The following is a 26,714-nucleotide window of genomic DNA, read 5'->3' as shown; positions in this document are numbered from 1 at the left end:
AGAAAAATCAATAATTTTGCCCCATACAATGTTTTGTTGGCTATTGCCACAAATATACCCGTGCAACATAAGACTGGTTTTGTGATCCAGGGTCACAATTTAATTTCTAGCTATGGCTACTTCAGAAAGACAATCCAGTTTAAGCTCTGTTGTGCATTTCAAAGAGCACATGTGATCATAGACTTTATGCACCACCTAATAATACACAAAACAAACATGTTTTCTTCATTTTAAAGAAACTACAGTAAATAGAAAATTCGACTTGGGTTTGGTCACTAGAATATTTTGGCTATCGAAACCTAAAAAAGAATTGGTTACTGCTGCACAAACTTGCAGTCATAGATCCGCAAACTTGGACAATGTTATAGGGCATGTTTATTGGACCTTCAGGAGGAACTTTATCAAGAGTACTGTGTGGCATGACCTCTGGTGGGATATTACCTCTCCACTCATATCATAGTTTAACTTTTCACCTACAGTCTATGTTTCCCGACTCCAGTTCAGCAAAGTCCTAAGAGTTCAGCAGAGTTGAAAGAAGTAGTTTAGTGTGCATGCGTATCAGTTCTCTATGGGCTGTGACTGTCCAATAGATCAGTAAACATGTTGACCGCACTGGTTCTGCTGTGTCTCGGAGCCTTTCTTCTCTTCTTGCAGTTCAGAATTCGGCGACCTAAAAACTTCCCCCCTGGACCCACTCCCGTTCCATTTTTTGGAAATTTGCTTCAATTTGACCGCATAAACCCGTTAAAGGACTTTGACAAGGTAAGCACATCGGTCTCAAACAGGAGACTGCTGCATTAAAAATACTAAATACATCAAACTAAGGGTACGTTTACACGACAACAGTATGCTTAAAACGGAGAAGTCTTTGGACAGACACCATACTATGCTAGAACGTTAAGGATCCCCATTCACACCACGAAAATGACTAAAAACGCTGTAGGCCTATTCTGCTGCCAAGCCATTAGATGGCGAACTTGTAGTTTGAAACCCGTTTTCAAAAGTTTGCGTTTTCAGGCACCCAAAACACTGTTGTCGTTATATAAACGCAAGTCTTCCGTTTTTAGCTTACACAAAACCGTTTTCAACTAAAAAAAGTTAAAATGTTTATGCGGTTTGTCTGTTCGTTTACACGACAATGGCATTTTGGGTGCCTGAAAGGCAAACTTTTGAAAACGTGTCTCCATGTAAACAACAAAAACGCGAATCTCTGAAGACAATGACGTCCTGCACATGGCCTGGCTTTATGTTATTATTATTATTATTATTTTGATTGTTATTATTATTATTATATAATTATTCTATTTTATAAATGACACTTTATATGTTATTTTCCTATTTGTTGAAGTCTATATTTAATTAATATTTTTAAACTAGCCTATTATGTTGGATTATTGTCATGTTTATCATGTGTCTGGCATTCGATAAAAAAATACAACAGCGTTTTTAGTTGTTTTCACAGATCCGTGTGAATCAGGTGTGAATGGGGATCGTTTTGCCAATGGTCGCGGAAAACTCAAAGGAAAAATTTCTCCGTTTTAAGCATATCGTTGTCCTGTAAACGTACCCTTATGAAAAGTTATGAAAATAAATCAAACTTCATTCATACAGCATGACAGCAATTACATGCTGCTCTGAGTTTGTGGTCTTCAACTTGAATGTTTTTGTACAGTTTGCTCAGCGCTATGGATCAATCTACGCACTGAACATTGGTAGACAGCCAGCAGTGGTGTTGACAGGACAGAAAATGATCAGGGAGGCACTGATCACAAAAGCGGCTGAGTTTGCTGGTAGACCAGAGAACATGATGGTCAGTCATGTAACAAGGAACAAAGGTAATGCAGCATACACAAAATACTAGAGTACTCAAGTAGCAAATCATACAACTCACATAACACAGCCAAGTGCATTGCACTGCAAAAGTCTCCCTGCTGGGTTTAGAGTGTTCCCTGATAATTTTGTGTGTTTAGGGGTGATCATGGCAGATTATGGAGACAGCTGGCGGGAACATCGGCGCTTTGCTCTGACCACACTGAGGAACTTTGGCCTTGGAAAGAGAAGTATGGAGCAGAGGATTCTGGAAGAAGTCAAATATATCTGCGCACAACTGGAGGAATCTGCTGGTATATACCGCCTCCTCACCTGTCACCTTCAATCTCTATATTAACGTAACACATTTAATCACATGTTCAGTGTCCTATGTTTGAATATGGACATTTTTTAAATCTCAAAATTGCCAAAGAAAATTCAAATTCATGAATGGAAAACATTTCTTGTCTTTATATCTCTACAACTCTACCAGGAAAGTCAATTGACCCTCAACATCTGTACCACCGAGCTGCTTCAAACATCATTGCCTCAATCATTTTTGGGTCACGTTTCAATTATCAGGATGAATATTTCCAGACATTGATCACAACTATGGAAAAACTTACGAAGATTGTCATTGGACCATGGGCAATGGTAAATACAATGAAAAATAAAGGCAGCATCTAATTACATAGCCAACCTTGTTGTTAAAGGCTATTTTCACAAACTCCGCCCCCCATTGGACAGATATAGGCATAGGCATATTACTAATATTTGCACTTTGTGTAAGCAAGCTGCTATTTATTGTTATTTATAGTGTTTGTTTTCACTTAGTGTAAATAGCCACCCCTAAAATAAATTGTACATTGTACATAGATTGTAAGATTTTTCTATTTAATGATTATTTTCCTGTTTATCACTGTAAAGCTGCTTTGAAACAATCTTTAGGCTATTGTATAAAGCGCCATATAAATAAAGGTGACTTGGCATATATATATATATATATATATATATATATATATATATATATATATATATATATATATATATATATATATATAAGCTTTTATTCTGAATTGCAGTTCTATGAAATAGCCCCAGTGTTAAGGATTTTTCCACTGCCATTCTGGAAAGCTTTTCACTATTTTGAGACAATCAGAAAACATATTCTTAAAGTTGTGGATGAGCACAGGAAGTCACATGTTACCGGGGAGCCAAGAGACGTGATTGACTGTTACTTGGAGGCGATGGAGAAGGTAATACTTACAATGGTTTGTGCGTGTTATGTATTTTTATTGATTTTTTTTCAGCAGCATATGAGTTTAATATTCGTAAGGGGTGTAAACCGCGATACACCACCCACGATACGTATCGCGATTTCGCGTACCGAAAACGCCCTGCCCCCTGCTACCCCGGCCCAGCCCTGGCTAATGTTTCGTTACTTTCGATAATAAGCAAGGTGAAATCTTTCAAATTCTGTCTATTTTATCACGAAATTCAAACAATAAATGTCGTTTTGGCGCTGTTTGATTTGGCGTTTCAGATCACTGTAGGCTACTAGGCTCCTCATTTAAAGCGGCAGGGCGGAGCGCGAGTAAACGCGATTCTCTTCCTCAGTTACAGAATAAACATGAATGGACACCTGAAAGTATGTTGAAAGATACAGTATAGCCTACTTACTGAAAGTCATCATAACTCGTGTAATCGCTCAATCAGTGTTTCAGCAGCGGAAAGACGTCAATAAAAGAGCAGTTTGTCACATAGCATAATATTTACCTCAGGCAAGTCATTCAGCTTGTTGGTTCCTAGAGAAATGAACTCTTGCTAAATAAATGCACTATATTAGCCTATATATTATATTTTACTTAACCTGTTAATGATATCTTGATTACTTAATGTATGTATAAAATATATGTCATGAAAATGACAGCAACTGTGTAAATTATTATTATTATATTTCAATAATGAATAGAGTAGTTAATGCAACTGCCTTATGTGCAGTTTACATGTTTTCATACAATGTTGTTGAGTGTTGATTATTATATCTAAAAATAAATAGCATCTGAATTTAGGCTAAAAGTCTAGGCTCTGTTGTTAACCTTTATGTGCGGGCTCCCTATATAGTTTACAGCATTTAGCAGATTATTATTATTATTTTTTATCTTTGCGAAACGTTTAATTGTAACAAAATACACAATTTGTTCATTAAACCACTGTTTAAAAAAAACAAAACAAAAAACACACCCCAACGAACCGAACCGAGACGTCAAAACCGTGGGAGGTACCGAACCTTCAGTTTTGTGTATCGTTACACCCCTGATATTCGTTGATTTAAAATGGTTTGTGAGTAGATCATTTTATTTTCAGAGAGAAGATCAACACACAACCTTTGATGACTCACAAATGATCACTTTGCTGTTTGACCTGTTTGTGGCTGGAACTGACACAACCTCTAACACACTCCGAACTTTAACACTCTATCTGATGACGCACACTCATATTCAGGGTAAGGAATGTGGATAAGATGTGTCTAATTGAGAGTTTTTATGTTAAAAACTTTTGCATGTCAAAGTAAATGATCTACATGGCAAAATTGTATCCAGGTCAGAAATATAAATGATACATGTTGGTGAATTGCCATGAGTAAATCCATGTAATTTTGATATATTTTATTTGGCTAAAGATTGGTCATGAAAAATTTGAATATTCATACATTTTATATTTCCCCAAAATGATAGCTGTGTGTGTGTGTTTTATTGCAAATTTCTGTTTCTAAAAATGAGGTGGGCTGGGTTACAGATTTCTTTATGGATTTTGCATTAAAAAATAATATGCAGCAAAATAAGATTCTCGAATGATATAATGCATTTTTACTTTTGAGATTTTTATTTTTTGCATTCATAGTCTTTCAATGTCTATTTGTGTCTTTGTTTTAATATCTATTTATACATCTTCAGAGCAATGTCAACGGGAGATTGATGAAGTCCTTGGTGCTCGTGAACATGTCACATATGAGGACAGAAACGCCATGCCTTTCGTTCAAGCAGTGATTCATGAGGGTCAGCGTGTTGGTGACATTGTTCCTCTCAGTTTGTTTCACACCGCCAGAACCGACACTCAATTCCAGGGCTACAGCATCCCGAAGGTGGCGTTTACTATAATTACCGTGTGGCAACAAATGTTTCTTTACATCAAAGGTGTAGAGTTAATATGGCACATAAAACTGGCATAAAAGAAAGAGTATAGAACATATATCCATTATTTAATCTGATCAAAACAATCCATCACCCAAACTGTTATTACTGCAACTAAACAGCATCTTCACTATAAAAGGGAGGTTTGCTAATCTTGTTAAAAACATCTGCTCTTACAGGGGACAATTATCATCCCTTATCTGTCATCTGCTCTCAGAGAGGAAAGTCAGTGGAAGTTTCCACATGAATTCAACCCTCAAAACTTCTTGAATGAAAAGGGGGAATTTGTGAAGCCTGATGCATTTATTCCTTTTTCTGCTGGTATGTTGTGCATGTTTTATTAGACAGTGTAAAGAGATATTTTAATCTAGACTCATTTATCTTATTTATATGTAATCCAGACAGAGGTGTCCCTGAGCTGTTTAATTACTATACAGACCGGGTCATTGGTATGATCAAAACAATACATTGATCAAATAGAAAGCACATTTGTGTTGTAGAATGTGAACAAACTGTGCATTGGTATTATGTACATTCACTTTTCCATTTCCTAGGATCTCGTGTGTGTTTAGGAGAAAATCTAGCTCGCATGGAGCTCTTCCTCATCCTGGTCACGGTGCTCCGCCAATTCCGTCTGATATGGCCGAAGGATGCAGGAGAGCCGGACTTCAAATATATATATGGTGGGATACAGTCAGTGAAACCTTACCGTCTGACTGTACAACTACGTACACCTGGGGAGACTCGTGAAACTGTTCATTGAACATATGTTGCCCTTCAGTGAAAACATGCCCCAGTAGTGGGTTATCACATTATACGATCACAATGGTACCTGCCATTAAACTAATATTAGCTTTACAGCTAAATTTAAACGCACAAGACATTAAACCAACAAATATTCGAAGTTACTAAACTATAAAATTACAACATATAAAGCACATGTGACAACTTGCACTGACATTTATGAAAAATTCCTTTGTCCCAAGATGTTAAACTCAATATGGTTTTATTGTATTTGCCCAATGCCTACAGCAAAAATAAATTATAATTTGAATGGCGTTTAAAACTAACATACAAAATCACTGCCAGGGAAAACTAGCCTAGTTACTGAGACTGTAGCTCTTGTGACAACTAGCCCCAGTCTCTTAAATGCATCAAACGTGTTAATGGAAATGTGACCACTATAATTCGCAGCTTAATTGCATTTATCTTTTAACAATTATTCACAGCTATTCCATTGTGCAATCTCATGACACTTCCAGTGGTAGCGTTTTAGTATTTGTTTTTATTTTGCTTTTAAGATACACTTTAATACCATTTAAAAAAAACAATTAGGCCTATATACACGGGTTTCTTGTATACAAACAATACCGGATGCGCACGCATCCAGGAGGCAAAAAACCGCTATCTGTTATGCCGAGTTCTGTAATAAAAGAATAAAATAACATTGTAATTAACGTAGATTTCGCATTGTTTGTAATTTTTTATTGACTCAATAATAAACTGCAATTTCAGAGTTGGATCTGTTTGTTTGTGTTTCATATTAATATAACATTATGTAAAAAGTCCAACTGTTTACGAATCAAAATCCGGACATACTGTGATGCATGTATGAATTATCATGTTAGACTAAGTTAGTAATGTATTAGTCAATGTTAGCAGTGCAGCATCGCCCGAATTTGCTTTTATATAAGTTAACCTTGTTTACGTTACTTTACGACCTGCAACATTTCATGACTTCACACATATAACGTTACTTAGGACTACTGTAAATCAAAGATTTGACGATGGATTATACGTGCTGTCATGAGCACATACTAGAGTTTAACTGCTCAACCAGTTATGAACAGTGAAAAAAATACATGTTTATTTTTTCAAACAGCTATTTAGATCGCAAATTTGACATTTAGTATACCAAGTGTGTAGTATACTACAAGAGAACATTCAAATAAATGCTGTTCTTTTGAATTTTCTATTCATCAAAGAATCCTAAATAAAATATGTCACAAAAATAAGCAGCACAACTGTTTTCAACATTGATAATTATCAGAAATGTTTCTTGAGCATCAAATCATATTAGAATGATTTGTGAAGGATCATGTGACACTGAAGACTGGAGTAATGATGCTGAAAATTCAGCTTTAATAAATTACACGTTTTCCTTTTGAATGCATTTTAAAATGTATGTTCCAATAATATTTCATAATATTCCTGTTTTACAGATTTTTTGAGCACAAGAGACTGCTTTCAAAAACATAAAAATCTTACCAACCCCAAACTTTTGAACAGTAGTGTAGGCTATACATGGATTTCGAATAAAATAATTATATCAGGCCATACAATTGCTGGCCACTTGTCATCCACAATCCAAAGATCGTCATGTATTGCGTAGGGATCCGGCAAGATCTCACCATTGCTGAGAGTACGTTTTTTAATATTATCGCCACGTTATATGTGTGAAGTCATGAAATGTTGCAGGTCGTAAAGTAACGTAAACAAGGTTAAATGATATAAAAGCAAATTCGGGCTCTATAGATGCTGCACTGCTAACATTGGCTGTTACATTACTAACTTAGTCTAACATGATAATTAGCATTTTGACTTAGCGACAACACCACCACTATGCTACTAGCCTACCCTAAACCCTTTAACGTTACTCTGGTACGAAGGCCGCGGGTCTTTTCTGCCTCCTGGTTGCGTGCGCATGCAGTGATGACGTCGCCGAGAAATCCATGTATTGTATGCTGCTAAAAAGCTCGGCTTCATACTGACTGAGCATGATGTAGTCAGGCTACAAAATAAATGAATGTTGGGACTATGATTTATATTGTAAAATATGCAAATAAATAAAATATATAATTTATCACAAAACATCAAATGGCACGGTTCCTCTTCTTATCCATTGCTTAGTTCTTCCAGCTGCTGTTAGGAATGAAAAGAATGGAAACAAAACATGAGTGGAAAGTTTAAGCAACACAAAAGCTTATATCTCAAGCTAAAATTCAGAACATACAATATTTTGTTTCTCTTTTCACAAGGGCAGAACCAGCAGTGAGATAAAGCCCAAACGATAGAGAAAGAGAGATACTGTTGCACCGCAGCGTAGCTCCAACAGTCACACACAGACACGGAAGCTTAAATACGGTGCACTTTAAAAACAGAATTAGATAGCAGTATCAATACAATCGATACCGATTAGTAAAATAACTCTTTGCCAAACCGACAATAATACACTCTTTACCTGATTATAAACCTCTTCCACGACTACATACACGTCTGCTTGGTTCCACCAGCCACGTGCGCAAGAAGACTGACTTTATGCCTTTCTCCTTCGTCTGTCTTGTCTTGGGTGAATACGACCAAGTGAACGTAGCATGTACCGCCCCCTACTGTACACTATTAACTGATAACAGGTGACTGTCCTCCATGATTGGCTTCTATATTGCCATATTCAGCACCACCTTTGATATATAATTTCTATTCCCTCTCTATTATATACTCTTCCCCATCCATAATGTCCATACACTCATTTAGGTTTTTACACACAACCAGGGGTGTAAATGGCAGTGATTTACTAGAGGGACCATGCTCTCAATGACATTTCAGATGTATTGAAATATAAAAACAACATTACACTCTGAACTGGAACGCAAAGCACTCTCGAAATTCACTCCCTGGACTTTTTCAGAGTTTCAGTGTCAGACATTAAACTACTATATATAATGTTGAGTATAATGTATAATAATGCAATGGGGGAATATTTGTCCGTCCTGATAATGCCAAATGTCTTATGCTACCAGAAAAAAAGTGGCCTAGATTATTTTAAATATATCTAGTCAGTAACAGACTGCAAGCATATTCATCTAAACTAATTCTGTATTTTCAGAATCATAAATATTTGAATTCTGATGTCACTATTGTCCTGTGCATTGGTTTACCAGCACCAAGTCCAAGCCTATTCATTTACACCCACAATGTAAAACCAAATTAACAATTTTAATCAACTGTACATTTTTTTGTTAACCTTTTATGTCTTGGAGTATCGCAATAATATAGTATCATGAGTTCAGTATTGTGTTATGTATCGAATTTCCACATACTGTACCTCAAAGAGTATCCTTTGTCAAATGTAGTATCATATGCTCATCCATATAACAATTCATAGATGATTTGAGAATCAGATGAGTTTGTAAAACATTTATAACCATAGATGCATATTAATTATGAGTATAATTTTTGACCTGCCAGTTTTATTGTCTCAAAGATATAAACAAAATGAAGACTACATTTTTTTCTCAGTATACTTTATTTGACAACTTACAAAAGAGAGTCTTGGCACTCATTTAATTTACAGAAATGTCATAAAACAAACCAATAATGCAAAGACATAATTTGAGCATTTTAAAACCATGTGATATCCATCAATACTGTTTAAGAAGATCTCTAGTGTGCATCTATAACTGATTATGTGATTTTTAAAAGTGCATGTTTTTAGAAATATCACCATGAGAACCACCCCCGTGTTCAATGAAAAAGGCATAAAAAAAGATTCAAACAACAAAATAAAAACCATTTAGCTAAATTCCCAAACATATGCAAATACACACAACAGTCCCTGAGAAAACTGTCTTACAGCTTCATGTCAAATTTCAAAAGTTAAGAATAAAAATCACACTTTCTTTAAATCAATCCAGGACAACTTCTGAAAATCTGATTTGGTGCTTTAAGACAGGATATGGTCTGGAGGAAGTTCAGTAAGGCTTATTGGACAGGAAACTCTGTAGCATTTTTAGAGATGGACCAGGAGCCCACTGAGGAACCATGTGACCTGCACCCTGGAAGAGCAGAGTTGTATGTCACAAAAGGTTTGTTAAGAATGATTACAGACAGACAGACAGACAGACAGACAGACAGACACACACACACACACACAAAGATTTGTTTTCTATTTTTGAAAGAAGTCTCTTATGCTCACCAAGGCTGTTCAAAAATACAGTAAAACAGTAATATTGTGTAATAATATTACAATTTAAAAATCACTGTTTTCTATTTTAATATATTTTAAAATGTAATATATTCCTGTGATGGTAAAGCTGAATTTTCAGCATCATTACTACAGTCTTCAGAGTCACACAATCCTAACCGAATAAAAACTGAATCTTTTGACATTTGACTGCTTTTGTTATTTTGATCAGTGAATTAAACTTGATGCATAAAAAACAAGTAAATAATTTATTAAATATATTTAAATAAATAAAAATGTTTAACTCAGCACTATCAAATTAGGTGATAATAGCCCTGTTTTGCAAATAAGCAGAATTATTTATATATTTTTTCAAGATGCAGGGCTATGTGATAAATGTTGAAAACTGTTGTGCCTCTTAATATTTTTGTGAAAACAATGATAAATTGTTTCTGTATTCTTTAATGAATAGAAAGTTTGAAAGAGTGGCATTTGTTTAAAACAGAAACCTTGTGAGACATTATAGTTGTCTTTAATGTCAGGTTTGATCAATTTAATCCATACTTTCTGAAAAAGTATCAATTTCTTTCAAAAAACGTCCTGACCCCAAACTTCTGGAAGGTTTTGCATATTTTGCACCCTATGACATTTGTAGGCATATCATTACAATAAAAGTTTGGAGCTTTTACAGTTTAGCCTGAATGTCTAACTGATTAGAGCCAGTCATATGAATCTCTATAAAGATTACAAACAGAGGTTGCACGTCAATGGATCTTATTGAAGCTGGAAGTAAGTAAAGTATTACTACAACTTGGAAAAGAGCAACACAAACTTACCTTGACTGTGAGGAAAGTGATGTTGCCAAATTGTTGGTAGAATCCAGCAATCTGGTTATCATAAATCCAGGGCTGGTACTGGGTGCTTGCCTTGAAGAAGAAAACCAAACATTAAACCTAGAAGGTGCTTTAAATTCTGATGAACATCTCAAAGAACTTACCTTCTGTCCAAGCTGCTCAACAAACCACTGGTCTCCAAGGAAGTTACAAGCCATATCAGTGTCTCCATTATAGACCAAAGCTCTCAGACCCAAAGCCAGCAGCTTCACATAGACGTCCTTCACGGTTTCATAAATGGTGCGATACTGGTTTCCCACATCATCACTGCATAAAAAAGGAAAAACACTGTAAGCACACATGAACTTATGCACACACACACATTCAAGACAGGCGTCAGTTTACCTGCAGATGTCCCATGGTGGTAGGACATCAGGAATGTGCAGCGCCTTTCTCACATCTCCTCGGTTAAGCCAGTTTATCTGAGCGGTACTATTGATGCATGGAGGAACTCCCTGAACATTCAGAGTATTTCCTACTAACTGAACATACAAAAGAGAGCACAATTCACCTTTTTGTTCGCTCAAGTTTATTAAAGTAGATGTTGGAAGGCTGCATGAGTAGAGCAAACGGGCCTCACCTGATTAGCTTCCCAATGTTTCCTAAAGTTTATAAAAAGGTGCTTCATGGCTCTCTGAGATGTGACACCACCAGCACAGTCAAGATACAGCGCATATGTATTCAACCCAGAGTCATAGATTATATGAAATGCATGCAATACCTGCAAAACACAGAAGACTAGTCACAAAGTCGGCATGAAATGGAAGTTGCGATAGTCTTTTCTTCCCTAATGTGATGTATATACGGCTTCTCGAACAAGAAAAAAAAAAGTAGACTTGATTTTGTCCATCAGGAATTAATTGAATCATTGTGGTTTGCTATTGCTGTGATCTCATGTGAGTGACGGGTTGTCCCACCCTCAAGCCAAAAAACACAACATCAGAGAAGAGAAGTCGCTGCAAGTGGGAGTGGTAGTTATTTAGATTAAGATGACAAGGGCTCAAGCATTTTTTTTTTTAAATATGATGTGCACGAATAAATAATTTATAATAAAAACTGCAATATTCCATTTAAACAAGAATAGTACATTTTGATTTCAGGGTTGTAAAACAAGCAGCGAGCATGTGGATGTATTCACGTTACCATGTCAGAGCAGGACTCTTTAGAATTATTGTAGAAATTACAGACTCCATTTTGACAGCAGTTGTCATTCAGATCCTTCCATAACCTACATGCAAAAATAAATAGAACTCTTTAATTAAAATATTGATAGTAATTACTGTAAAATAAATATACACATGAGTGGCCACATATACTGTAGGAATAATTGATTTAGCTTACTTTTCTCCAAACAGGCCGTGATAGTTACCAAAGTAGATTAGTGATTGATCATTTAGTGCAAAACTACTGATGCCATTTCCAACAGCAAAGCCCTGTAAACGAAACCAAACGAAGAATTAAATACAAGTACATGAATGAGAAATAAAAATAAATAAACCTTTCAACAGACATTTGTCTTCAAGTAGAAGCACATAAATAAATTACATTTTAAAAATGAATCAAGCATATTTTAATTTACCTTAAAGTTCACTTTAAGCTGGCCTCCAGTGGCAACTCTCAGGCTGAGTGTGGGCGCATAGATGCCTCCATAACTCTCGCCAAATATGAAAAACTCATTCTGGGTGAAATTTGGGAACTTGGTGAAAAAGCTTTGCAAAGCCAGGTAGTTGTTGTCTGCCACCTAAAGAAAAAGTGCATATTCAGGCTTTCAGAAGTTTTTAAAGGCTATTAATGTCTATGAATGTTTGCATACTTACCTCATCATCATCGGTTTTATATTTTTGGTCATCCGAGTAGGAGTAACCCACTCCAGCAGGAGACTCGAGATACAGAACATTGGCGATTTTATTCCAGCTGAATTCGTTCTCGTAAAGAGTGGCCCCATTATCATTGACCTAAGGACCACAGATAGATACACACACACACACAGAGGAAACACAATGTTCATGGTTTTGTGTTGTATGGAAAAGCAATTTAGAACAATTCAGAACTCAACATTACATAAATGTTTTTCCCTCTCTAATCTTTACAGCTCTGTATTTCTTAGTCCTTTGTAATTAAATCAGCTCTCGAGTAATTGTCATTTTTAAAATGAATGGAAGTTAGTTATCAACCTACATGAAAGGGTCCATTCTCTGATAGAAACCCATCCAAAGAGCTGCAGCCCGGACCTCCATTCAGCCACAGCAAGACTGGGTCCTTGAGCGGGTCCCTCTGAGACGTCACAAACCTGTAACATACACACTCTCATCAATACCATTATTAATACACAAAACATTATCTTTATGCCTTACTGTGGAGACTCGAACCTTGTTTGCACAACTCGTACTCACACTAAGAGTTCAAAACCAAAACTTACAGTATTACAATTATGTACAAAATGTAATACTATGATTTTCTAGACAGGCACATGATATGGTATGAATATGGTAGAATATTGTGTCTTAGTTTATATCACAGCACATTCATGGACCATATCGCAAAAATATTTATAAAAGGAAATAAAAAATACTTTAACTACTTCAAACAAGAAAAACTAAAATAGAATGACACGTTTTTTTGTTTTGTTTTTTGCATATGAAACGTCTTTATTTTTCATTCGGTGTGAAGGCGGAAACGCCATTCGCCTAAACATATCCTCATCACAAACAAAGCATGCTGCATATTCACGCTCAGACACACACACAAAAAGACTAATTAAACTCACCAATAGTGCAAAAACTTGCCCGAACTAGCCTTCAGATAGCCTGACCACTGACGGTAATTGGGTTTAAAAGACATGCCCGGTAGATCCAGTACCTCGTCTGGATCATACATGCCGCTCACGACATGCACAGACACGGACAGAAGACAGAGGAGGACATGGAGAGAAAACATTTCACACAGTCTGATGGACATGATGGACCTCGAAGACTCCTGCGAGCTGCGAGCCTCTGCTGCCTGACCGTGGGCTTTGAGTTTCCCTTCCTCTCACGGTCATATGACTTTTACAGTCGTCAGGTGATGCTGACAAACATCAACCTCTAGACTCAGTACTTCCGCTTTCATAACCAACCAAACTCCGGTTCACTGTGTAAACAATCACCTTCTGTTTTTCCAACCTTTTTTCCTCAGCTTGTCGATTATTATCAGATTATATCAAGGATCCTCATAACAGTTAATTGAATGACATCTTTGCTTGATCAGCTAGGTAAAAAAAAAATACATTAGAGCAATTTTATGCAACGTATGAAATACAATTGCTTTTAAAAATTACTCGATATTTTATTAAGCGCACATGCTTGAGCTGAGAGGACGATCAGACGGTAGTTTCTAACGTTACCCCTCATTAACCAAACATGAGACATTTTATGTGAATACTTATCAAAGAAATTAAGGTCAGATCTGAATAAGCATAAAATGTATTGTTTATTTAATAATTATACAAGTAGTTGAGATGTTTTTACTTTAACTTAACATTTTTTTAAATCTCACATCATTTTCAAACATTTTTGAAGAATTGATTAGAGATTAAATTGAATTAAAATAAAAGTACTTTATCTGTCTCATAGTTTAAAAAGTACTTTTAATTGCAGATATTTTGTGGTTCGCCTAAACAACAAACTAGGCCTATATGCAAGGGAAAATGGACATGTATCCATATGTATGATTTGCATTTTTTTTACTTGCATTTTTATCAATGTTTTTTAATTAAAGTAAAACTTGAAATGTCCAAGAAATATGTAACTAAACTATATATCTGTATTATTTTTCCTTTTTCTTAAGCTGAATATACTTCCCTTTCTAATGTCTATGCATTTTTAGTATCATGATCTATCAATTAAGTACAGTATGGATTTTGCCAGTAGCAAAGTTTTATGTATAACTTCTTTTTTCAATGGAATGTTGTATAGTTTAACCATATTTATAATTCAGCAATCCAAACTGACCAAGCATGATCAGTGATTATGTATGGACAAAAACAACATAATTTATACCTATGTAGTTGGGTAAGTTATTTTCACCACAAAGTGTATCAGTAAAACACAATAAATCTAATTCATCCTGACGAAGCATTGCAGAAGAAACTTGGAAACATCCTCCATCTCCTGCCCCAACTGACGTGAGTTAGTCTTATAGACTCATTTAAACTGAGCCTTCATTATTTGGCCAACCATTTACATTTTCTGAGTATTAAGTTTTATATTTTTTAGTTGAGTGCATGATAGTTTAACAGCATCTTGCAGTTGAAGAAAAAAAGAGCACAAGAGCAGTATAATGTGGAACATCCCTTTAGTGATTGCACTGAAACTGTAAACATACAATAATACATGTTTAAGGAAAAGGAAAACATGCATGCTAGTGTTACTGATTAAATCCATGAGATATGACATAAGCATTTTGCTAATATGAAACCAGCACACCAATGTGACTTACACAATTTAACAGTTTGGAGAATGGTTCAAAATAATTTACCAGATAAATGCTTATTTTCAATACCAATGATTCCACCCTAAAACGAAATTAAATGCAAATGAATGCTGCAGTTTTCAAGTTAATCATTGAGTCTTCATTACACTCATTCAAGTATCAGTGAACTTATAAAACCAGAGATTGTTGCATCCTTGGCCGAAACAACTATTTCATGAAAAGCACATATAAATCTAGCTAAAACAACAATGCATCAAATAAAAAATAAAAACCATTCTTCAAGAAAAAACATCTTAAATTGTCACTTTCATTCTAAAGCGGTGTATTATACACGACACACAGACACACACTATTAGTCTTTCCGGATCTTTTGGAGCTATAGAATTACATGTTTGGCAGTGCAAGTCATAGAGAAAAACAAAGCTTGCAATAAGATTTTAAGGGTAAACATTATGAACACTGACCATATTTGCAATGTCAAGTATATAAGGCCATCATAAAATCAGTTTCTTAATTTTTTTTTATAAAACTTAAAAAGAAGGGAAAGGGGACACATTTACACTTCAAAAGAAATAGACTATATTTGGAAGATCTAACTTAGGAGCATTTAACACAATGTCCACATCCATTCAGAATAGAGAAGTATAGCATCCTTTCCAGGGGGTTCTCCATTCACAAACAGCCAGAGCAGAGAGGTTGATGTTGCATGCTGGTGGTTGATCCACTACATCAAGAGGTACAGGTTTCTGTGGGACTGCATGCTTTGCAATATGAGACATTTAAAACTCTCATTTTCTCCTGAAGACGTAATAGAGGTCAGTGGTAGACATGGTTTTTGGACAGTCTTCATTCCCATGTTTTAACTATCTCTGTTGATTCATAGCCCAATATTGGTGAGGTCACAACAACCCCATTCTCCCTCCCTATGGGCTGTTGATGATATCTTTGTAGATAGCATTCGTGGTGGTCTGGCCGAAGATGAACGCGCCAATTGTAACCATGATGACTCCATAGGCCACCATTGCATTCCAACTACAGAGAAATAATTAGGTTATCAGTTTGATCATTTAATACACAAATCTTTAGGCATTGCTGAATATTGTTTACAGGGTTAGTTCACCCAAATATGAAAGTACTCTAATCATTTACTTGCCCTCATGTTGTTCCAAAACCCATAAGACTTTTGTTCATATTTTAAACACAAATGAAGAGACTTTTTAACAACACTTGTGAGATTTCTGTTCCTCCAAAGTTCATTCCACCAAAAAGAGATTGTAAAACTAATCCATATAAATCGAGCGGTTTAACCCAAGTCTTCTAAAAAGACATGATCGCTTTATATGATACACGCATTTAATTTAGGCTTTTATTCATTGATCAAAGTACAAAGAGCCCATTCAATATGGTAAACATAATCTCAAAGGTCAAGCAAGCAAATAGGGAAGTATGTTTGAGCTTCCATTTACCACATTTGATGTGCTCTGTCTGTCTGTGTGTGTGTGTGTGTGTGTGTGTGTGTGTGTGTGTGTGTGTGTGTGTGTGTGTGTGTGTGTGTGTGTGTGTGTGTGTGTGTGTGTGTGTGTGTGGTTTATATGGATTACTTTTACAAACTTCTAACTTTTGGTGAAATGGTCCTTCATCTAAGGATAATTTTTGGGTGAACTAACCCTTTAATAAGAAATAAATGAGTTACCTGGCTGATCTGAAATCATGCTCTGAAAGCTTTGCCTGAATCAAACACAACCCTATAGACAAACATTAGAAGAATGAATATGATGAAAATATTATGAGATACAAGCAATAGTACAGTCTAAGATCATTCTCATTTTAATACCTGGAAAAACAAAAATGAAGCACGCAGCCAAACCACCAATTAGTGAAATGACTCGTCCAATATCAGGAATGAAGAGAGCAAGAATTAGCGTGAGACAAAACCAGACGAGTGTCTGCACTATCCTCCGTCTCTGTTCCTTAGCCACATCTGTCTCCACCTCCTCTCCTTTATAACGCAACCACAAACCTTCCAGCACTGCCCTAAAGCACAAACAAATACACATATCCTTTTAGACTGACTGTATGCATCCTTCATCGACACACATCTATAGACCACGAAAGCCTGTTACCTTCCACAAAAGTGCAGAATTGGATATGAGGTAACCACACAGATGATGATGAAGGCTCGCGCAATGGCCACCGCAACATCATTAGATGGATATGACATTAATACATCCTGGCTCACGCTTGAGCCGAATGACAGGAAGCCACAGACGCCTGTGGAGAAAAACAAGCCCAAAGCTTATACAACCAGCTCATATTAGATCTCTTTTTCGGCCTGCTTTATCATTCGAATATTTGGGCAAATTCAAGCTCACACACCCGTGCCTGTATACACAAAGAGGCAGATGATCATGCTGACTGTAACAACTGCCCACCAAGGCCGGATTTCTGGCTTCTTCATGCTGTTGAAAACAGGAACGCTGCTGACATGACACTGGGAAAAAGAGTGTGAGGACAATGATGATTTGCTAGATTTCAAAAGTAGAATGAATTCAGACATTAATTCATTGGCTGAGACAGATACACTACCATTTAAAGTTTGGGATCTGTATCTTTTGAAAGAAACTAATACTTGTATACTGGAAAGATGCATTAAATCGATCAAATGTGACAATTTAAACAAATGTTACAAGATTTCTATTTCAGATAAATAGTTCTTTTTAGGTTTCTATTCATCAAAGAATCCTGAAAAAAATGCATCACAGTTTCCACTAAAGTATTAAGCAGCACGACTTAATAAAAAGGGTTTCTTGAGCAGCAAATCAGCATATTAGATTGATTTCTGTGACACTGAAGACTGGAGTAATGATGCTGAAAATTCAACTTTGCATCACAGGAATAAATTACATTTAAAAATGTATTAAATTAGAAAACTATATATGGTTTTACTATATTTTGATAAAAATAAATGCAGCCTTGGTTAGCAAGAGACTTCTTTCAACAACAACAACAACAACAACAACAACAACAACAAAAATCACCAACCCCAAATTTGGGAAAAGTCTTACAAAAAATATTGGAGTAAAGTCTACTTACACACCTGGAAACCAAAGCAGATTGTAGGCAAGGCATTAAACACATCGGTCCAGGATGCAGGGCTGAAAGACGCAAACATCACATTATAATAGTGATCACAATTTACTGTATTGTTTCTCTCAAATAACTATATAAAAATGTACTTCTGACCTGATTGGGATGATTCCTGGAGAAACTTCTTTGTCAGGCCAGATGTATTTGATGATGACTATGATTGTCACATACCAGGTCCCGATAACACTCAGGGTGCTACAGATTAATCAGTACAAATATGCATGTATGATTTAACCAGCAAATACTGATGAACAGTGTTGGGGAAAGTTACTTTGAAAAGTTACTTTTTAAGAAAAGAAATGCGTTACGTTACTTTTGCGTTACTTTTTCTCACTTGGGCTGGGCTTGTTCTTTATGACAAAAAAAAGTTAAATTTTTGGGCAAATGTAAAGGCCCTTACACAACAAAATTGAAATAATAAGGCTGAAGGAAACGCAAATTCACGCGTGTACAGTAGAGGGCGGAGCTCAAACAAAACTTTCAGCCGTGCTGCCGTTCTGGATTGCAGAAGAATAGGATGCAGGAGAAGAAAGTTTAACACTTACTTCACATATAAAAACAAAAAAAATCAAAAGTTATTTTTGGTTTAACTGACTCGAAGGTCAGCAGCAAGTACATTTGTCAATAAAGTGAGATTAAATGCACAAAGATATTTGTTTTATTTAACACATTTAATTATTGGAGGTTTGCGTAGTATGCGGATTTTGCATTTCACTGATTTTATTCTTTTTGAGTAATTCTAAATCTTTTTTTGTGCAAGTGAGATTAGTAAATACATGCTCACATTTAGTTTAGAACTACAATAACCATCAAGTTTACACTCAACGCCTCTACACTTACTCCTGATTTCTCTCAACAAGGGGACCGGAGAGCTGTCAGTCAATACATGGGAAAACTTGCGTTACTTGTTTGAAAAAGTAACTCGGATATTTTGTGTAAACCTAAAAGTAATGTGTTACTTTACTAGTTACTTAAAAAAGTAATCTGAGTACGTAACTCAAGTTACTGGTAATGCGTTACCCCCAACACTGCTTAGTTGAATTGTGTTTACAGAAAAACATTTGCACTCATCACAGCTGTGATATAACACTGCAATGCATTGACAAAACTACAGTTAAACAACACGAAAAAAGACGTTTCTACCTGGCATACTTCTGGAAGCCAATCTCTTTGGGTATGGACAGAGGCAGAATGATCAGCACGGAGGTCAAAGTGATGGTGAACTTACGATCCGTGTACCAGTGCGAAATAATCGTTGTTTCTGACTCATGAATTATAGCACCAATCACTGTAGCAAGAAAGACAGAAAATGAGAAAAGTCTAGTCAGACTATTTTGACATATCTTTGTATATGTGAATATACTTACATTTGTCCAACTGATCTCCAATAATAATAAGGAAGGCTATGCATGTGCCAAAGGTGTAAACAGCGATGGCCAGCTCACATATGACACCGAGAACCTTCCCACACACAGCACGAATCACCTCCTGATACGTTGTTTCATTGCTCACCTAAAAAAAAAAAAAGGTGTGGGGCGTAAACCAGTGGATCTCAGCCTTAGTAATTTTGAGGTACCATATGGACTCTTTTCACAGACTGTGAAGGCGCGTTTTTACGGTCATCAGCATCGTAAATCCTGCAAAGTTTATATATATATATATATATATCATTTTTTTATGTATTCAATTAACATTTATTTGTATAGCGCTTTTCAAAATACACATCGTTTCAAAGCAGTTTTACAGAAAATGCATGAGTCCACATTACAATTTAATGTATGTACATTTATAATACTATACTTAGTATTATATTACCTTTGCATTAAATTACAAAAAACTAGTAAATGCTGCTGTGGGAGTGTTTCTAATACAGCGGCTATGGGAGTGGCTGTAAAAAATTACATCTTTCTGTCTTCTGAATGCTGTTATCAGTCTCTCTCTGTTTTTTTTTCCTTCCTCTATTTAAAAGTTGTGAAAACACTATTGTAGAGTTTTTCTTTAGTTATTTGAGCAAATGGGAACAAAAACAAAACAAAATGTAATGTAGTCTCTCATTCACCGCTATAAAAGTTAATCCAACTATGACGACTTCCGCTTCTGAGAAACCTGGAAATGTGAAAACGGTCAATTGTGAAGTTAATATTCAAAAGTTTTTATAAAACTAAATATATACACACAACCGATCAAAAGTTTGGGGTTGGTAAGATTTTTTAAGGTTTTATTTTCATGGAATCTCTGTGATGACAAAGCTGAATTTTCAGCATCATTACGTCACAGAAATCTTTCTAATATGCTAATTTGCTGCAAAAGAAACATTTCTTATTATTATCAATGTTGAAAAGAGTGCTTACCAGTAATAGTTTTGTGGAAACCATGATAGGATTCTTTTATTAATAGAAAGCTTAAAAGAACAGCATTTATTTGAAATAGAAATCTATAGTAACATTATAAATGTCTTTACTTACTTTTAATCAATTTAATGCATCCTTGCTGAATAAAAGTATTAATATCTTTCAAAAAAATCGGAACGGAAGTGCATTTTCTCTTGATGAGTCTGATACAGATATATGCTTACCTGAGAACAATAAGCCAAGATCACCAGCCCAGTGATGATGAAGACCATCATGCACTGCAAAAGAATAAGGCAAACTTTAAATTTCACAACATTAAACTTGAAAGGACTCTGTCTTTAATTGAACACTTTTTGGTTTTATTTACAAAAGTCCATAACTCTCTCTCACCATTTGAAGGGTCACTCCGGCTGTGACGCCACCAGCCATGTTGAAAGCAGCAGGAAAATTGAGAAGTCCGGCTCCCAGAGCAGCATTCACCACAATAAAAACAGCCCCTAATGTAGATGTCCCTCCCCTTCTGTTGTCTGATTGGTTAGGCAGTTGGATGGAGTCCACGCTGGGACTCTGCAGAAGCCACGCTCTTTCACCAGCATCCTCACTGTAGCCCCAATCGCCCACTTCACTGTTAATCGCCCTGTCCGCCCTCGACATGACGCTTGCTTTTCTCACACACCCTCAGATAAACTTACAGGAACACCATAGGGTAAAAGTAGAGGTAAACACACTAGTGCTGTCAGTCAGAGCCACCACCATTGAGGGGGAAAAGGTGCAAACACACCTCCACAGAGTCCATACAGTTACAGAGAGTCGTGTTCAGTGTTCAATGTCATCTGTGAACAAAGAGGGAAGCATATCACATGGTAGTTTTCAGAAATTGAATAAAACCGTTTATGAGCATCATAGGTCTGCACTTGCACTTTTAGGTCTGGGAGTCACAAGACATAATTGTATTGTATTGCATAATTGTATATTTCTCAGCTGATCAAACAGTAAAAGTCTGGTATCGTATTACAAATTCAAATAACTGTTTATTTTCTGTGATGGCCAAGCTCTTCAGTGTCACATGATCCTTCAGAAATCATTCTAATATGCTGATTTGCTGCTCAAGAAACATTTCTTATTATCAGTTGGAAGTTGTGCTGCTTAGTTTTGTGGAAACCGTGAAATGGTTTTGATGAACAGAAAGAAACCACATGATTTATTTGAAATAGAAATCTTTTGTTGCATTATACTTTTGACTTCTGAGCAATTTAACGTATCCCCGCTCAATAAAAGTATTAATTTCTTTCTTGTCTTTTTGAATGGTAGTGTATTTGCTTTTGACTTGTCTTGACAGATATTTTTGCTTACTTGAGAACAATACGTCAAGATCACAGTCCACATGGTAGTTTTGATGACACAGAGGTTTGCACTTTAGGACAAGTCTGGGAGTCACGGGACATAATTGTATTTCTCAGCTGATCAGTAAGCAGAAATCTCAGAAATCTCAGACACACGATGAGGAAATGAAATATGCGGTCCACTAGAGAAGGAATAAAGCACTGTCTGAACATTTTCTTTAAAGCAGCTCGATTAAAAGCTGATCAATTGCATATCGATTTGGGATTATTTCATGAAATGTCTTAACTAAATGTCCGAGGAGGACAGTGGTGGTAACGTTAACGTTAGTTTATGACGGTGTCGTTTGAGATTATAGCAGTTAGGCTACATCACCACACACTGATCATCATGCTCAATGACAATAAGATTCAATCAAAACATTAGGCCAAGTCAAGGCAACTGACACTGATCATACACTAAATGTATTACGTTACTCCTAGGCACGATTTCAATCGTAAGGAAAATGAACTCTACATTCACTAGCTAGCTGCTACTCTTAAGAGGGTAAAAACACAACTCAGAAAGGCACAAAACATGCCATGACACCCGAACCCCTAACGTTTCTGTACGTGATTTACATAGCACTGCACTTGTTTAGCTAATAAACTGTCCAGGTATGAAGGATATGTGATAAAGCAGATATCCCACCTCAAGCGTATGTTCTTCGCTAATCCCCCACCGTGATGAGGAGCATCGATGAGATGTTTTCCAGAGAGGAACTGAAATAAAGATGAGGCTGCTGCCTCCACTGAAATAGATTCATCGATTAGCTGCTGACACAGACATGGTCACATGACAACATTCAGCTAGTGATGGGCGATTTCGAAACACTGCTTCGTGAAGCTTCGAAACCTTTACGAATCTTTTGTTTCGAATCAGTGATTCGGACCGTGAAGAAACTGCCAAAGTCACGTGATTTCAGTAAATGAGGCTTCTTACGTCATAACTGTTCAATGAACAAGTGTATGGGTTTTACATTTCTAGATGTTTTAATTAGACATCAGTATAATTAAAATGAATAATAGTAGTTAATCCATAGAACAAACAAAACAAGCACTGAAAATGTATTAAAAAATATATTTTTTACAGACACTTGATAAATAATCTTATTAGATGATCAGTTAATTGCATTTGATAGATTTTACTTTCAATAAGGCATTTGAAATGGGTTTGTAAAAGGTGTTTTTAATCCATGTTTAGCCTGAGTTTTTTGTTGTATTTATTTACACTGCTCTGACCAGCAGGGGTCACCAGTGTGTGGCGTTTCGAACGCTTCGAAACAGTGAATCATATTGCGAAGCAATTGGTTCAATTGAATCGAAGCTTTGAAAAGCTTCGTTTCTCCCATCTGATTCAGCTCATTATGGGTAATGTAGTCGACTGGATTCCATTGTTTTTACCGATTCAAACTTTATTTAAAAAAAAAAGCTGTTTCCTGATAAGAATCCACTTTCCATCTCCGTCGTCACCAGTGTTGGACAAGTTACTTAAAAAAAGTAATTAGTTATAGTTACTTCTCACAAAAAGTAACTGCGTTAGTAACTGAATTACATCATTACAAAAGTAACTAATTACCAGGGAAAGTAACTATTGCGTTACTTAAAAAAAAAAAAAAAAAGTTTAAATATAAGAAATTTCTTGGATACCCCCAATATGAAATGTTAAATGAATGAAATTGACACTAAATAGAACATCTTATTATTATAAAACATTGTACACTAATCTACACTATTTTAATGTTGCTGTGGGACAATGTGAGAGACACCTATTAACTTAAATATTAAAATAGTATCATTACTATAGTCCAACAATAAAACAATAGATGGTTTAGAACTTTTAATATTTATTGCACAGACCACAACTGGCCAACAAATAAGTCTAAAAATAAATTATGCTTCTTAAGATATGTACCAAAAAGAAATAAATAGTAGCCTAATAAAAATATACATACACATACACTAGTGCATATAATTAAAATGATAAAACTCACACACCTTTACAACTGGTAGACATTCTGTATAGCCTACTTGAAGTATTTTCTTCCTCACAATAGTAAGTTTAACAAAAAGTGCTTTCAATATAATACTGAACAATGCAACATAAATAATAATAATACAATATAATCTTTTGGGGGTTTATTTTCATAACCTACAGAGAACGTCATTATCAGAGGTTATTTTAGCCAAATTCTTGTCGTGTTTGCCGCACGTGCTCACAACCCTCAAACAAATATGTTTGAACGTTCCCTGCAGGTTATTTTGGAGTTTATGTTATATAAACTAATTAAAACATTGCATATGATACCAATATGCTACAGAGATTATTCAAATGCTGATATGTGTAATTTATTTATAAATAAAGTATTTATGCTCGTACACATTCGGTCTCTGTCGCGCACTGTCGAGCGCGTTCTCGGACACACTCGGTCTCTCTCGCGCACTGTCGAGCGCGTTCTCGGACACCCTCGGTCTCTCTCGCGCACTGTCGAGCGCGTTCTCGGACACACTCGGTCTCTCTCGCGCACTGTCGAGCGCGTTCTCGGACACACTCGGTCTCTCTCGTATGGCAAGCCAAGAGGCTCAGAAATACGCCATAGATGAATCGCGTTTAAAGCCAAACGCCGTCAAATACGGCGTTTTAAACCGTATTGGACGCCGTAAAATACGCCGTTGTAATTACAAACGCCGTAAAAGACGCGCGAAATACGTCAATGACGCCGTATTTGACGGCGTTTTAGTGTGCATGGAAAGCGCCGCTTTTTACGCCGTTCATCTCGCCATATGACGCCGTAAAAAACGCCGTTTTGGTTGCACAGAGCGCGCGCTATTTACGGCGTTTTGCTTATAGTATAATGAGACACGCCCACTGATTTCCACAGCCAGTAAGTTTGAACTGTTCTCTCCCAATCAATGATGAACTGAGTCAGACCAGACGAATTCAGCACGGATCATTTGTGGTAATCCAATTCGAATTCTTATGCTCGTATGAGGAGTTATTAAACAAGGAAAAGAATCCAGGTCGTATTGGCTTAACTCGGCACATTTCCATCTAAGTGCTGAATAACAACATATTGATATAACCCATTGAATGCCCTATGAATTTGTGTGTTTTAAATAGGCCTATTTGAAAAAAAAATAAGACGAATGTATTTTTTGCTATTTCTAAAAAATGTGGCAGATTTGTTGGTAGGTATATAAGCTTCTCCTTCCAGAATTAAATAGTGTTCCGATTTTTGTAGGCTAATTAAATTCGTGTTTTATTCATATTATATTCATTAATAAAAATAACATAGCCTAGTTATTTCTTTCCCACATTTGAGTCATTATTCTTAAAAGAAATGTAAATTATGCTTGCAACAATAGCTGTAGGTTAATTGGCCTGGATGAGTGTGATTGGCCTAATATTGTGTCCCAGACCGGCATTAAATAATTCGTGAATATTTGTAAAAATTCGTGGCTTGAAAGAGTTGTAAAATTGACAGTTCTGTCGATGTTTTGCCCAGGCAGGGTTAGTTAAGTAAAACTAAAACTATTAAAAACATTGAAATGCTAATCGAAATAAACCTGAAATAAAGGAAAATATAACTATTAGTTGAAAAACTTAAACTAAACGGAAATGAGAAATGTTTTTTGTTTTTTTTTAACAAATTATTCATTTCGGTTTTTTTTTTGCTTCCACCTTCAACCGACGCGATCTTCCATTCATTAACCGACAAGATTATGTTAAATTAAAATTAATTTAAATTAGAATGAACAAGTGACTGTGACCCATTAAAAATACCAAAAATATTTTTTGGTTTTAGCCTGCATGTAAAATAGCAGCAACAGAATAGGGGGATTCATCATCGTATTCACCTGTAGTGCTTCTGTGAACGGAGAAAAAACAGGATAACATCCATAACTCTATACTCTATCCATAATTCTGATACAATGTCTGAACAATCCGGCGACTCAAAACGGGGGTTGGAGGTAACGGAAAAAAAATAAAATAAATTAAAGCTGCAAGCAGCGATGAAAGGGCCCTCGCACCCGTGCCATCGTCACTCGTTGGCTTTAGGAAGACAGAGCATGGTTGGGCAATGTGCATTTAAGGAGGTATACAGTATATAGTAGTTGCTAGCATGTTTAGTATGTTTTTAGCATGCTTAGTACACAATAGGTATGTGGTTAGTACTGCATTACTGTGTTAACCAGTTCAGTTTCTGTTGGCAGTAGGTGGGGTTATATATCTAAATATTGCTTTGTAGATGTGTTCAGTGCAGGACTTTTATCAAGTATGTGAAGTTTGGGGCAGATTGGATATTGTATGTTTGAGTTACAGCAAATTCATATTTAATTGTAGTAATAGTATGGTTTAGTACTTATAGTGTTTACTAGTATGTTTTAGCATGTTTCTAGTATGTTGGTAGGATGTTAAGCACCTACTGGCATTTTTTTTATATGTTATTAGGAGTCCACAACAGTGTTTAACATGTCACTTCCTGTTGCCAGCAGGTGGCGCTTTG

The 26,714-nt window shown here is 36.0% G+C and overlaps 3 protein-coding genes and 2 long non-coding RNA genes across 5 annotated transcripts; 2 read left to right on the top strand and 3 right to left on the bottom strand.

The window, feature by feature from the left end:
* Positions 1 to 585: 585 nt before the first annotated feature.
* Positions 586 to 7,957, top strand: LOC309492843 (cytochrome P450 2B4-like). Its single transcript, XM_082161895.1, has 9 exons — positions 586 to 762; positions 1,673 to 1,835; positions 1,971 to 2,123; positions 2,303 to 2,463; positions 2,892 to 3,065; positions 4,177 to 4,315; positions 4,767 to 4,954; positions 5,183 to 5,324; positions 5,558 to 7,957. Exons 1-9 carry the CDS (start codon positions 601 to 603, stop codon positions 5,764 to 5,766), a joined length of 1,491 nt encoding a protein of 496 aa, XP_082018021.1. The 5' UTR covers positions 586 to 600; the 3' UTR covers positions 5,767 to 7,957.
* Positions 6,269 to 9,087, bottom strand: LOC309492873. The gene is made up of 2 exons (XR_014203730.1): positions 8,245 to 9,087; positions 6,269 to 7,925 (listed from the first exon to the last, which is right to left on the bottom strand). It is a non-coding gene; the product is annotated as an uncharacterized lncRNA (long non-coding RNA).
* An 8-nt stretch (positions 9,088 to 9,095) lies between these two features.
* On the top strand, positions 9,096 to 9,703 carry LOC309492871. The gene is made up of 2 exons (XR_014203727.1): positions 9,096 to 9,432; positions 9,499 to 9,703. It is a non-coding gene; the product is annotated as an uncharacterized lncRNA (long non-coding RNA).
* On the bottom strand, positions 9,679 to 13,905 carry LOC309492846 (lysosomal protective protein). Its single transcript, XM_082161899.1, has 11 exons — positions 13,627 to 13,905; positions 13,038 to 13,149; positions 12,677 to 12,814; positions 12,439 to 12,600; positions 12,201 to 12,292; positions 12,003 to 12,087; positions 11,440 to 11,580; positions 11,205 to 11,341; positions 10,964 to 11,126; positions 10,803 to 10,892; positions 9,679 to 9,838 (listed from the first exon to the last, which is right to left on the bottom strand). Exons 1-11 carry the CDS (start codon positions 13,815 to 13,817, stop codon positions 9,755 to 9,757), a joined length of 1,395 nt encoding a protein of 464 aa, XP_082018025.1. The 5' UTR covers positions 13,818 to 13,905; the 3' UTR covers positions 9,679 to 9,754.
* A 1,269-nt stretch (positions 13,906 to 15,174) lies between these two features.
* slc38a7 (solute carrier family 38 member 7) lies at positions 15,175 to 23,048 on the bottom strand. The gene is made up of 12 exons (XM_082160407.1): positions 22,859 to 23,048; positions 21,218 to 21,660; positions 21,052 to 21,105; positions 19,844 to 19,988; positions 19,620 to 19,764; positions 18,573 to 18,671; positions 18,427 to 18,484; positions 17,706 to 17,820; positions 17,453 to 17,600; positions 17,164 to 17,363; positions 17,023 to 17,074; positions 15,175 to 16,361 (listed from the first exon to the last, which is right to left on the bottom strand). Exons 2-12 carry the CDS (start codon positions 21,479 to 21,481, stop codon positions 16,253 to 16,255), a joined length of 1,389 nt encoding a protein of 462 aa, XP_082016533.1. The 5' UTR covers positions 21,482 to 21,660; positions 22,859 to 23,048; the 3' UTR covers positions 15,175 to 16,252.
* Positions 23,049 to 26,714: the final 3,666 nt, after the last annotated feature.

Source organism: Leuciscus leuciscus, assembly GCF_965113295.1.
Source record: "Leuciscus leuciscus genome assembly, chromosome: 2".
Lineage (NCBI taxonomy): Eukaryota > Metazoa > Chordata > Actinopteri > Cypriniformes > Leuciscidae > Leuciscus > Leuciscus leuciscus.
The sequence above is the reverse complement of the archived record's forward strand: the minus strand, read 5'-3'. Positions and strand labels throughout refer to the sequence as shown.

Excerpts from the sequence above, each read along its gene's own strand:
- LOC309492843 (XM_082161895.1), top strand. The coding sequence starts at position 601 with ATGTTGACCGCACTGGTTCTGCTGTGTCTCGGAGCCTTTCTTCTCTTC. Across the intron at positions 763-1,672 it reads CGTTAAAGGACTTTGACAAG|TTTGCTCAGCGCTATGGATC; the intron begins GTAAGCACATCG and ends GTTTTTGTACAG. Across the intron at positions 2,464-2,891 it reads TCATTGGACCATGGGCAATG|TTCTATGAAATAGCCCCAGT; the intron begins GTAAATACAATG and ends TCTGAATTGCAG.
- LOC309492846 (XM_082161899.1), bottom strand. The coding sequence starts at position 13,817 with ATGTCCATCAGACTGTGTGAAATGTTTTCTCTCCATGTCCTCCTCTGT. Across the intron at positions 12,815-13,037 it reads CAGAGAATGGACCCTTTCAT|GTCAATGATAATGGGGCCAC; the intron begins GTAGGTTGATAA and ends TGTGGTCCTTAG. Across the intron at positions 11,127-11,204 it reads CCACCATGGGACATCTGCAG|TGATGATGTGGGAAACCAGT; the intron begins GTAAACTGACGC and ends TTTTTTATGCAG.
- slc38a7 (XM_082160407.1), bottom strand. The coding sequence starts at position 21,481 with ATGTCGAGGGCGGACAGGGCGATTAACAGTGAAGTGGGCGATTGGGGC. Across the intron at positions 21,106-21,217 it reads CCGGAGTGACCCTTCAAATG|TGCATGATGGTCTTCATCAT; the intron begins GTGAGAGAGAGT and ends ATTCTTTTGCAG. Across the intron at positions 16,362-17,022 it reads CATGATTTCAGATCAGCCAG|TTGGAATGCAATGGTGGCCT; the intron begins GTAACTCATTTA and ends ATTTCTCTGTAG.